We start from the raw sequence: 12,359 nt of genomic DNA on the forward strand, positions 1-12,359 counted from the left end.
GTGTTAACGGTTTAACATAAAATAGTATTGCCCACACAACCCGTGCAGCAGAGGTACTGCGTACACACACTGGTGAAAATATATTAGTTGTCTTAAAGTAGCGAATAGTTAACTATCATTGCCAGTCAATTGTTACTTTAATTTTCATAGAGTATGACAATACAATTTGTAGTTGAAGGAACATTTGTGGCTCATTTTGTGCTTGTGGGAAATAATGCAACAAATAAATAAAATAGGCCTACATACAGGAGAGCAGTTGCATAGGCCTATAAAGCCCCCCCCCCCCCCCCCCCCCCCCCCCCCAATACTATCGTTTTGAGACGCGCCAATACCGTTTGCATTAACCGGTTTTATCTGATGTTTCCCTTGTAGTGTAAAATTCAAAATAAAGCGTTACTAAACATTACGAAAAAGTGGCCAATTTCCTTCTAATATACTCACAAGAACACACCAAAAACATAACGGTCGAAGTTTTATCAAATTTCCTTCTGAAGCTCCTTCATGTCGACGCTGTTCTAGAAGTCTGCTTCCACCAATGTGACGAAAAAGAATGTCGCTCAATATTATTGCCCAACGTCACTGCGACGGGTTACGGTTGCGTCTATTATTTACATTGAACGAATCGAATTTACCGAAATGCTACATCGACTAAAAGGCAACATTCAACACTCCTTTAGGGGGACTGCAGGGTACGTTTTTCCACAGTTATTGCTTTGATAAACCGTACAAAAATCGATAAAGTAATAAATGTGCGAAAACTGTGTAAGCAAGAGTTATGAACAAAGTACGTTAGAAGGTAATGGAAGTCAGCCAACAAACCATTTCACGTGGAAGCACAGCAGAAGTGCCACTTGACCGCAGGAACATGTTCTATGACATTTCAGACATGTACAGTTTAACATCTACAATGCTCAGATGGTCGTCTTTGTATTTTTCCCTTTTAAATGAAAGTAGCTCAAAGTAGCTAGTTAATCTATCATCAGCCTGTAACAAAGAAACATGAGCATGTCAGAAAACCAATCTGACCTTTAACGTTTTGGTAAATTGCTACTGACATTAAGTCAACCAAGCAATGGTGCAATTGTAGGCAGCTACAATCCACGCATTGTACAAGTGCATTCTTATGTAATACAAACAAATGTAATTATGTAGCCCACAATCACTCATTTGATATTTGCCAATAATGAACTCTTTGGACATTGTCTTTCTTAAAGAGGTGCCCCCCAGGGGAAAAAAATCATATACGAATGGGTAACAGAAGCAATACCACCCTACAACTCTGATGGGTCTGATGGCTGAAACTAAGGAGGCCTTGGCTTGGTAATTGGATAGGAGACCTCATGAACAAACCAAATAGATGCTGGAGGTGGTGTTGGTTGGCCAGTAGAGGGCAAGCTTCCCTATGGTCCCTGCTGAAAAACCACTATCTCTGTGCAGTTGTGCTGTGTTGTAGGAAACATCTTCAGATGAGATGTTAAACTAAGGTCCCAACTCCCTGGAGTCATTGAGAATCTCATGGCACTTATCTCAAACAGTAGTGGGTTCCTGAGTGACCTGGCTAAATTCCCAATCAGGCACTTTCAATATGACACCATTTAATATGTCAATTTATTCACTCCTCATATTGAGATTGTACATGAGATCTAGTTGTTTAGTTAGTAACCCTACCTGGTTAAATAAAGCAAATAAGATTTAAAGATACCCTTTCAAAGTTCAAAGATCTTGGAAATATATAGCTAAATTATGCAATTACATCCAGACAGTTTTTTTTTCTGATGAATAAAGAGTCCTTTCCAGGGCTCCTTCCAACATCTCTTGCAAACATGAATTTGGAAATCCCTGTGCCCTAAGCTCTTGAATATTCATTCCAAATCTATAATGGCTGCTTTTATTTTCACCAGAGGTCCAATAACCTTTTAGTCATATATACATTGTCTTATAATTGTAGTCAAGCTCGGCACCAGGAGAAAATGGAGAAGGGTGTAATCACAATCCACTGGGTTGCACAACAAGTCATAAATGCTATTTAGACATTGGGATATAAGGAGACAACGGGGGGTGCAGTGAGGTCTGTCTGTGGGGTGCAATGCACCACTAAACACCTCTATAGCATTGGGCCTGATTGTAGTGCAGGGTAAATTACAGTCCACATCTTCCATTAAAGACCAGATAATACACAAATAGCATGCACCAACTGATTCTCAGCACCAGTCTATGTCATGATTTACTGCTTACACATTAATACCTCCCCACTGTAGAGTACCAGAGTACTCTCCAGTCAGAAGGCCACAGTGTCTACTCATCTACTCAGTGAATTTAATGAATATAAAATAACATATATTTAAATTTAATATTAATTTGATATATAAATTTCACACTCCTTGACATTCCATATAGAGCAATTAAAATTAATTACTGCCTTAAATTTATGAATGAATTATATCACACAAGACTTAATAAGGAATATGGCAATCTGATTATTTCTGATGAGTGTTAGCTGGTAGTTTAATGTATATTCTTCAAGATTGTTCACAAAAGTCATTTAATTAAGCATTGCAAAAGTCATTTCATGCTTCAAATTTATCATCACCAATTTGTGTGCAAAATGAGACTCCCACAGTTAATTGGATGATCTAACTGAAGTTTCAAGCAGTAACTTAATTTTTTTTATCAGTTTTTATTAAAGCTTCTCTGTAGAAGAAATGGCTATAACTCTAACATAGTGCCAGAAGAGTCCATGTTATAAAGCAATATAATGAATATTTCTCTTACGTATATGGGAAGTTTACCCTGGGCAGTAAGCAACATTGTGGAATACCTTTTGACTGCTGTTCCTGGATGAGTCAATGAGATTATCAAGGAACTGCAGGAAAACTGCCTTCTCATCAATCATACTACAGGCTTTCAGTGCAGGACATCATCTGTTTTAGTACATTCAAGCCAGTGTCAAGTGATCCTGAATGTACTCTTGCAATCCCATCCCTGCATTTCTTATTGTGTTTATCTGTGCACGTCAGGAATTAACACATTAAGCAACTGGTATTGTTTATGTAATGTCAGAGGAACGAAGTGTAGCTTTACCTTGTCTGCCTTTTCAGACTGAAAATATCTAAAAAACTGTGTGAAGTATAAATGTATAAAGAGGACAATTGTACAAGGAATAAATACAACAAAGTAGTTATTCTTTGAAACTCCATACTCAAGGGGTAAAAAACTTGCAGTAATATTTTTTAGTTTATGTATTTGTATTCTGCTCAGTATAAGAAATATTGGTCAATATACTCTGTTTTGGTGATTTAATTTTATGTATCAATTTTGTGGAATGAATGCACATTGTTATTTCATAGGGTGCTGGGAAGAGTGATTGATTGCTTATTTTTGGTAATGTAATTTAATCCATAAGAGATCACATTAAACAATCAATCAGAGCCCCCAAGTGGTTGAAACAGGAGAAAAGATTATTCCTAGTGCTGATTCAGTGCTATGATTTATAAAATGAGCAATCACCTGTGTCCACTTGTTGGCTTCTGGAGTACACATTGCTTCCTGGTCTCATTGTAACTACTTGGCAGTGATCTTAAAATAATGTTTACGAGAGAGTGTAGTTACATTGTTTTAAATATTCATATACAACATAAATATAAACATTTTCTTGACTTCATTTCTCCATGGCTTGCACTTGGCAGGAAGACTCCTTTTAAATTAGGGGTATGCAATGTCTATATTCAAACACTGTGGCATCCTGTCATGTTAGGTTGTTAGAATGTCCGATGTTCACCGGACACAAGCATAACCACGTTATCCATCTTGAACGGGGAACTCCCGGTCTCACAACTCTTTCACGTGCCATGTGAAAAATACACTGCAGTGGTATTCCCCGTCATCTTACTGCAGTGTTGTCTGGGTGAGATCTGTGTGTTTCTGGACTTAAATCTAACTTAGGCCATAATTAAAGGCTTTGATTAGGAGGGCCAATAGTGGAAAAGTATTGGTTATATAGGCCTATAGGGAAATTTAGATAGAAGCAAAAAGTCACCTTTAGCAAGGCACCTAAATTGCTTTTGTAAAACATCCAGCTGTATGTGAGGACAACAGATAAAATGGAAATGCTATACAAATTGTACTGGATAGGACTGGGCGCATACATACATACATATGTATATAATATGCCTGACCCTTCCTTTTCTCAACAGTCGGTTCCTGAGAAAATAATGTCTGTCACTAGTTACCCATACATTTAATGCAGGAACGCACTACAAAGTAACAACACCCACTTATGCTCATTTCCCGAATGGTATTGTACTATAGAGCCTGATTACTTTGTATGTATACTGAGATAAAATTGGGTTTTTATTTATAAAATATCAGTTGTCTCTAGTGATCTTCTTTCTTTTTCATTGTATTATCAATATAATATTCAGTCATTTTGCTACGTGTCTACTCTATCCTGTTTTATTCTGAGTCAGAAAAGTTCAGTAAAGAACCGCGTGGCCATGATTTAACGCTTCTGACTGGGTTGAACAGCACATTATCATGTCCAACAGTTTAGCGGCAAACAAGGCGTCAGCAATCACTTAACAAGTGTGTCCGCACAGACTTCACTGAGAAACTGCAGTCCTGTCCTCTAGGAGTCATTCTGTCGCCTCTGTTTTTCCTGTAAGTGAGGAGTGGATGAGCCTACATGTATTTGTGTCGGTAAGAACAATGTCATTATGGGCCGTCTTTCTATATTCAACAAACGACCATTGTTAATACCTTTAGGCTGAACTCTAACTAATGTAATGTTTGTTGTGTTTGTGATTTTTTTCTGCATGAAATTACAAAGCTTATTGTAAATGTACGTGTTACAACTTACAACTAATTGTAAATTAGTTATGTATTGTTGAAGAGTGCCGTTTGCGGGAATTATCGGACAGAGCCTGTTATAAGTGTAAATTTAACCATCACGTTTATAATTTTCTTCCAACAGGACGAGAAGTGCTGTGATCTTCGTCTACTTTTGCATCACTCTGGTATGGCAGGGTGTAGACACCGATGACACCATCAATTTATCAGGTATTGTGCAGTAGAGTTCTTATTTCTTCGCTGTCGGCCAAAATAAACGTTTAAAACTTTTAAACTATATCTACCCTTTTACAATCTAGAAATCGTCGCGGGAAAAATTACTTTTCGTCAGATGGAGGGAAATGAAACTTACTTACGCAGCACCGGGGAACTAGCGGCAGATATACCGACTGAGGCCTCTTTCGAGCTTCTAGATCCCCGGCACATGTTTCGTTATGTGAAGTTCACATATACCTGGGACCTGGGCAACGGGTAAGTTTTTTTTCTCATTTAAAATGACTTTAATGCCATTTTTGTATTACTTGGATAGGGTTGTGTGGCATCAATATGTCAATTTTAGTAACATCTACTACAACTACTGTAATAGGCCTATCCATATATAAATATGTAGTCTGTATATAAACATGCGACTGCTCACTTCTTAAAGATTCTGCATAGTTGATTTGTTTCACAGGCTATTCACCCTATTGTTTCCATTTCGCTCAATTGTTTTTCTCTCAAGAGAAGTTAAAGTGGGGAAGGAGCCCTATGTTCGTTACAATTACAGCGCTTCAGGAAATTATACGGTGACACTGACGGTGGGCGCCAACTGGGCCAGACACACGAAGCTGACAGGAATCTACTCCTCAGATTTAAAAGTGTTAGGTACGTTTAACTCGATTTACGATTATATGAAATGATACACGCTGTATTACATTGCTCACGTGGGGATGGCAAATGAACAGTCACTTCATCTGGAGGCCAGGCACTTGGCTTTAACCGCATTACTTTTAATGTGTTTTAGCCGCATTTCATATATGTTAAAATCATGTAATTTTCATGTAATTGTAACATCACATGGCACAGATTTCGAGAAGAGGGCAAGTTCGGCGTCTTTGTTCTTATTCCGTGCAGGACACATGCGCAACCGTAGCTCATTGATTAGCGTTCGGTTCTTAAGCGTAAAAATGGCTTCACTTGGGGATAGCTGGTCAACAAACAGATCAGGCTGACCTCTTAAATGTGTAAACATTACAAACTCATGTTTATTGCATTGGTAACCCCCGTGTTTTTATAAAAAACTACCAGAGTGCCAGAATTCAAACATGGGCCCTAGCAGGTGGAAGTCATAACCTGCATCACATTAGGTGTCTATTTGCTGCACAAACATCAATGTATCTTAACATTGTATGTACAGTTAATTTTGGAATTACCAGTTGTAAATTAGCTAGCAAACTGTAATTGTATGAAACAGGATGTAACCTGTTACTTATCAAACCCTGATAACATTTATTCAGATTAGACTTTTCCAACCATTTAGCCTGTCGTCATAGCTAACATTATAAGATAGTTATCGTATACTTACTAACAATTAATATTGCTTATTTTGATCTGGAGAAAGCTCTCTTCATGATCTGGGGGGATATGGGAAGCAACAGGAAAGACTAGGTGGAGGTTGTGTGATGCATGTTGGTACCTACTCAAATGCTGATTTTCCACAAGGATGACGTCAATGTGTTTACATACATAATGGCCTTCCTACCAATCTGTACCATGTCGTACTGGTACATAGTAGTACATATAACACTATGTACATACAATATTAATTAATTGCACTGATTAACAACTAACATTGCTAATACATTAACACATTATGTTCAGTTTGATTGTGTTTTTGATTGTGATTTGATTGGTATATTCATACTCAAATCAGAAGAATACATGAATGAGCATAATAATGATATTTCATTCTGAGCCTTCATAAAGGTTCATGTCTGTTAATCTTACATCCTTATAGCAGTTATATGCTGTGAACTGATGTACTGCTTTGCCAGTTTGAGATTACATTTGTCAAGCTACTAGGTATTAAAAGAATGGTGTCACTTTTTTGACTTGATGATTGATGTGATTGATATTTTTCAGATGCCATCAGGAGTATTGAACTGATGGGGCCTTCAGATTTCAAGGTGTCCCAAAGTATCAGCCTGTCTGTGTTTGTTGGTGGAAGGTTAGTTGTTTAACTTTGTAGAACCAGGATTGTTTACCTGATTTACTTTATTTTCTGATGTCCGTTATTATACTTATTTCTCCTCACAACTAAGTTTACATCCCATTGCATTTTAAATGACCCTGATACCTCTGTATTTACACTGTACCTGCTTAGGTGCAGTATAGCCACTGTGCACATACACAAGGCTACTTAGTAACTACAGTTGCTGTTTCTGGATTGAGTGATTATTTTTGTATACCAACCACAATATGCAATGTCACAGTTACTTTGTAGGTACACAGTGCCGGACCTATGTAGGTGCTGTATAAAAATAGAGGTGTTAGGGGAGCTTGATGATTAGTGCTGCCCAGTATATTCACAATCATAACCAAAAGGGTCATGTACAGTAGGTTTTGCTTTTTTAAACCTTTTTCTGCTAGAATGCTACAGTAGTTTACATATGATACCAACTAATTGCATAAAAAGTATACACATTTGCCTTAAAACACACCTTTTAAGTGAAGTATACAGTTGTGTTGAAGATGTAAATTCATAGCACACTTGTTTGGATAAACTGAGTTTATAGCAGACTCTCTTCCCTTTTCGTGGTCTTTCTTGTCCTGTGGCCAGTCCTCCAATGTGGGTATGTTGGGAGATGGTGCAGAACTGTCTGTCAGTCTCCTCTGCCCCATGCCACTGGGTGAAGCTCTATGGGAACATATTCAACCTGAATTACACCTTCACAGCCACGGGAAAGTACTGTCTGAACCTCACCGTCCGGAATGACATCAGCATTCTGCAGACCTCCTATGACATCAAAGTGTGGAGAGATCGTAAGTCTGATCACCACGTTCAGAGACACACTTATTTCCAAAGACATTTTCTGAGAAATGATGATATGTGACATGGTCTGTTTGATCAAATATTACCAGGAAAACACGGGACAGAACAACCTCTTGCCATGGTGATTTTGTTGTTGAGTCAGGTCATCAGATGAGCTGGCTGTGTTCAAGTGGAACTTAACTTAAAATGGTTAAGACTTGGACATTAAAGGAGCGACGTTACTACTGATGAGAATAATGCATCATTGAGGCTGCGAAAGTGATTCAACTGAATTTCCAAGTAACACAGTTTAATGGTAGTCCTGACAAACAGGCACAACTTCGCCAAATTGATTTACTGTAACTGATAAAAGGAATGTCTGTGACTTTCAGGAAGCAGTCTTGTGACTTGACTTGTGCATATTATTGTACTAAACTCTGCCCTATAACATTTATAAAAATGTATGGCTGGATTATAGATACATGGTGTGTTGAAGGCAGAGGTTTAAGAGCTACAGTATATTACACTGTATAGCTTTTTAGTCTTGCTCATACCCCTCATCATGTGCATGCATCAGTGGTTTCATGGTAAATAAATGGTTCATACCCAGTGAATCTGAAAACTTGGAGATAACGGGTGAGGATGGTAGAGTGTGTATTGTAAGCTTATTCATAAATGGTCTGACATTTCTGGTCCTAGATTCTAGATTCATTTTGTATTTTAGTGACTAGTTGGATGATCAGTAGAACAAGACTGCTAAAATTCTGTGTACAGCTCAGAGAAAATAGGAGGAGCTACAGTCAGTACATTAAATATGTTTTTAGTAAAAAACTTTTTACATTCACCAGTTCTTTAAAACAGTAGATTATGGGTGATGATTGCTTCTGTGGAATCAGTGTGCTTTGTAAGTTAAGCAGACTTAGGTTTTTTAATTAAAAACATTCAACCGCTCCAGTAGTGCTCTACGCTGAAACTTTGCTCCTGCGATATTCTTCACAGCGACAAGCAACCTGCTCTTCATCTTTACCTGTGGCACACTCATCCTGTCCACCTTCTCCCTCATCATTGTCACAGTCTGTCGTTCAAATCGCTCAGCTGCCAGAGGCAAGGTGGAGGTATGTATCAGAAAAACCTACTTCAACTATCAACACTTCAGTTACTTCAACATTGATGGCTACCGTCTCTTGAAACATCAAACCTTTAACAATTGTAATAAAGAATCATAAGTGATACATCCATTTTCTAATGCCTTTTTTTTAAACTATTGTTTAGCAAAGCTGTTGCTTAAGGTTGAAATGTATACTCGGAATGTATTGTCTAGTGCCATGTTTCCCAACCCTGCTCCTGGAGGCACACTGTCCTGCATATCTTCTATGTATCCTTCCTGCTTGACTAAATCAGGTGTGCTCAGCTAATCAAAAGTGCCACTGATGAGTTCAGTCAGGTAGGTAGAGCAGGGATAGATAGAAGATATGCAGGACGGTGTGCCTTCAGGAGCAGGGTTGGGAAACGCTGGTCTAGTGCACAGAATTATCTGAAAAATGTAGGTAAGCTGTTGTACTCTAGAGGGCGCTCAAGACCAACTGATACACAGCATCTCTTCAAACCTTTGAAGTGAAGTACAGCCATAACAGGAGGAGGCTGTGGCATATGGGAGGCCATGTTGCACTGCTCTTTTCCTAGTGACAATAGAAGTAATTCTACACAAAGACAAGGAGGTCCATGCTAAATTTACACTTTTATGTCACCAGGCCTCACCGCTGCTCCCTGTGTTATTCAGTAATGGCACAGAATTTAGTCCTGATACAGAGTTATATAGTCTTGAATGAGTGCCTGGCTGAAGGTTTAGGCTGGCCCCCAATATTTTAGCTTGAGCTGACACTCATCTCGAAAGGGACCACCTTTCAATGAATCAGGAGATGATGAGGAGAGACGTTTCTGTGGATCTGAAGCTCAATGTTGAACAGACAACCTAGCCGGGGGGATATGGGGATGAGTCAGAATGCCAGATCGTGTCTCTCACTTCCTGAAGCTCTCCAGTGTACTGATGTTATGTTCATGTTACCCCTTCCCACAGGCTGGGAATACAGCTTCCACAAAAGGATTTATTTTCACTTACACATCATATTACAACCTTCCTTGAACTGAACGTATGTGTGTGTGTTTCTCCAGGTGGCAGACTTCAGTTTCTCCCCTGACTCCCCGAACTTTGAAATGAAGTCTAAGCATGTGGGTAGTGTCTCAAGCGTATGTCCCAGCTCGTCTTCGAAGAAGAAGGGTGAATTTCGTCCTTTGCTCACTTACTCTGGGATGGGCTCCTCAACTTGCATCGCACAGGTGTAGTCCCTGCCATGCGCCAGCCGCAGTGATTCTGAGGCTGCATTCATCATGGCAACCAGTGAATTTCAGAGTACTGTCACAAGATCTGCAGCCATGCTGTTTTTGACTGCTGCTTCCAGCCTTGCACCAGATCATCAGCATCATTGTCTTTTAAAAAACAGTAGGATACAGAGATATAGATAATCTTTTGAAGTGTTTTAGTTAATCAGTCAACATGTCTTACCTGAGAAATGCCCCTTAAGTTATAAATATCAACAAAATGAGAATATAATGTATTATGCAACAATCAAGTAAACAATAGGTGATCTGCTCTGGTATTTCATAATAACAATTGTCTTTATGGGAAATTGTGGTAGAAGACTGGAGAAGCTTTGTAATATGTTACAGTTAATTCTAAAACTGGTGCCATTTGTGTAAGGTGTGGATAGATAGAGTTGAAACTCAATTTATGGAATGGCACTAAGTATTCTATTTACGAGGAAAGCTCTGTTGTCATTAATGTCCATTTAATTTAATTGAAGTGCCTGTAGTTATAGCACGAGTTTAGTCCTTTTTGTGCAACCTATGAATTTTGCAATTTGTGCAAATTAATGTTCTTGCAATGTACAGTAAAAAAAGTGCTGAAAAAATGTTGTTAGCTTGAAAGTGTTGGTAAATTTTATGTATTGAGTCTGAAATCTTGACAAAACGGCAAGAAAGTGAATGTCATTCAAATACATGGGGTGGTTGAAGTTTAATAAAATTTGCCTGATGGTAACCTAAATGTCAATCCAGACTGCAATTTGCCATTCTAAGCGAAAGAGAGATGGCTGAGACGAGTGATATGTCAGCACGTTGAGAGATCTTTTCAAGTATTTTTGAGAAGAATACAGTGAAAAGGCAGGCATAGGCAGGCAAATTGGCCTTGTGCCAGAGCTTGAACAAAGGAATACACAATTACACAAGCAAAACCTTTCATGGAGTGGAGTATTCAAGGACACTAGCTAAACAATTTGCCAAAATCACTTTTAATGGGACAAGGACATGCAACAGATGGGCTTTTGTATAAAAATACTGAGAAATTGTGGGCAGAATTGAATTTGGCTACTCAGAGCCCTTACCCATGTATATTATATGTGTGTGTTTATATGCATGTGTGTATGTACGTTAAAAATGTAAACTTACCTGTCCATACAGAATTTAATTCTTTAAATGTAATTATATTTTGTGGCTGGGATCAGCGGGAGCTGAACATAGGTGGAAATTGTGCATAGCTCAGGCTCTGGTGTGTTCAAGCTAGTGAAGTGCAGGATAACTGCAGTGGTGTAAACTAATCCTCCCTTTTTCTCTGTACACTTGATCCTAATAGCAAGCATTGGCAAAAATCAACACGTTGCCTGGGGGTTGGGATATGCGCACAGTATTTGCATATTCATTAATACATTCATAATCTTGGTGCATAATTGATGTCTACACAAAATTCTTATGTGTGGATAAAAGGAGACATTCACCTCAGGCTACGCTACATAGTGCTGCTGAGACCTCATTTGCAGTTGCTGGAACTTGTACTTCAGTCAACAGAACTCAATCTGCAGATTTGAACAGCAGAAACCATGCTATGCATCAGTTGACAGGAACATAACAATCAATCATTTAATCAATGACCAATGATTGTGTCACAGCGTATACCTGAAAAGTACCAGAACACAATATGACCAAGAGGTATGCAAATACATGTACAGACTTACTTACTTAATGAAGAGGGACATTTGTTACATAATAATGACTTTGCAGTTCTATCAGCCATAAATACCAGCATATGAAGAAGCAAGTTTGAGGTCACATCTTCCTGTGTTCACTCAGAGTGACGTGACACCAGTCACAAGGCCATCTGCCATTCAGCCTCATATGAGAAGTCAGTTCTCAGTATGGGAAAAATAACCACAAACAAAACATTCTCTGTTTTCCCACCGAATGACAAGACTGTCAAAAGAAGTTTTAGAAGGAGACCTAAAACATTGATTAACAGACATTGGACAGATTGCAATCCATGTTGACTTGTGCCATCTAGCACAACAAGATTGGTGTCCTTACACAAAAATATATTTACTTAGCATGTGCTCTATCGTGTGTATCATAACCTCTTACCTTTTCTAGCCAACGGGATAAACTTTGTCACAACAGG

General features: G+C 38.6%; 1 protein-coding gene across 1 annotated transcript; it reads left to right on the forward strand.

Annotated features, from left to right (window-relative positions):
- The first annotated feature begins 4,681 nt into the window (after positions 1-4,681).
- tmem130 (transmembrane protein 130) lies at positions 4,682-10,198 on the forward strand. Its single transcript, XM_036529687.1, has 8 exons — positions 4,682-4,695; positions 4,970-5,055; positions 5,145-5,316; positions 5,567-5,709; positions 6,967-7,051; positions 7,664-7,866; positions 8,855-8,970; positions 10,028-10,198. The coding sequence occupies exons 1-8, from the start codon at positions 4,682-4,684 to the stop codon at positions 10,196-10,198; spliced, it is 990 nt and encodes a 329-aa protein (XP_036385580.1).
- The last annotated feature ends 2,161 nt before the right edge of the window (positions 10,199-12,359 follow it).

This window comes from Megalops cyprinoides, chromosome 1 (genome assembly GCF_013368585.1).
Source record: "Megalops cyprinoides isolate fMegCyp1 chromosome 1, fMegCyp1.pri, whole genome shotgun sequence".
Classification (NCBI taxonomy): domain Eukaryota; kingdom Metazoa; phylum Chordata; class Actinopteri; order Elopiformes; family Megalopidae; genus Megalops; species Megalops cyprinoides.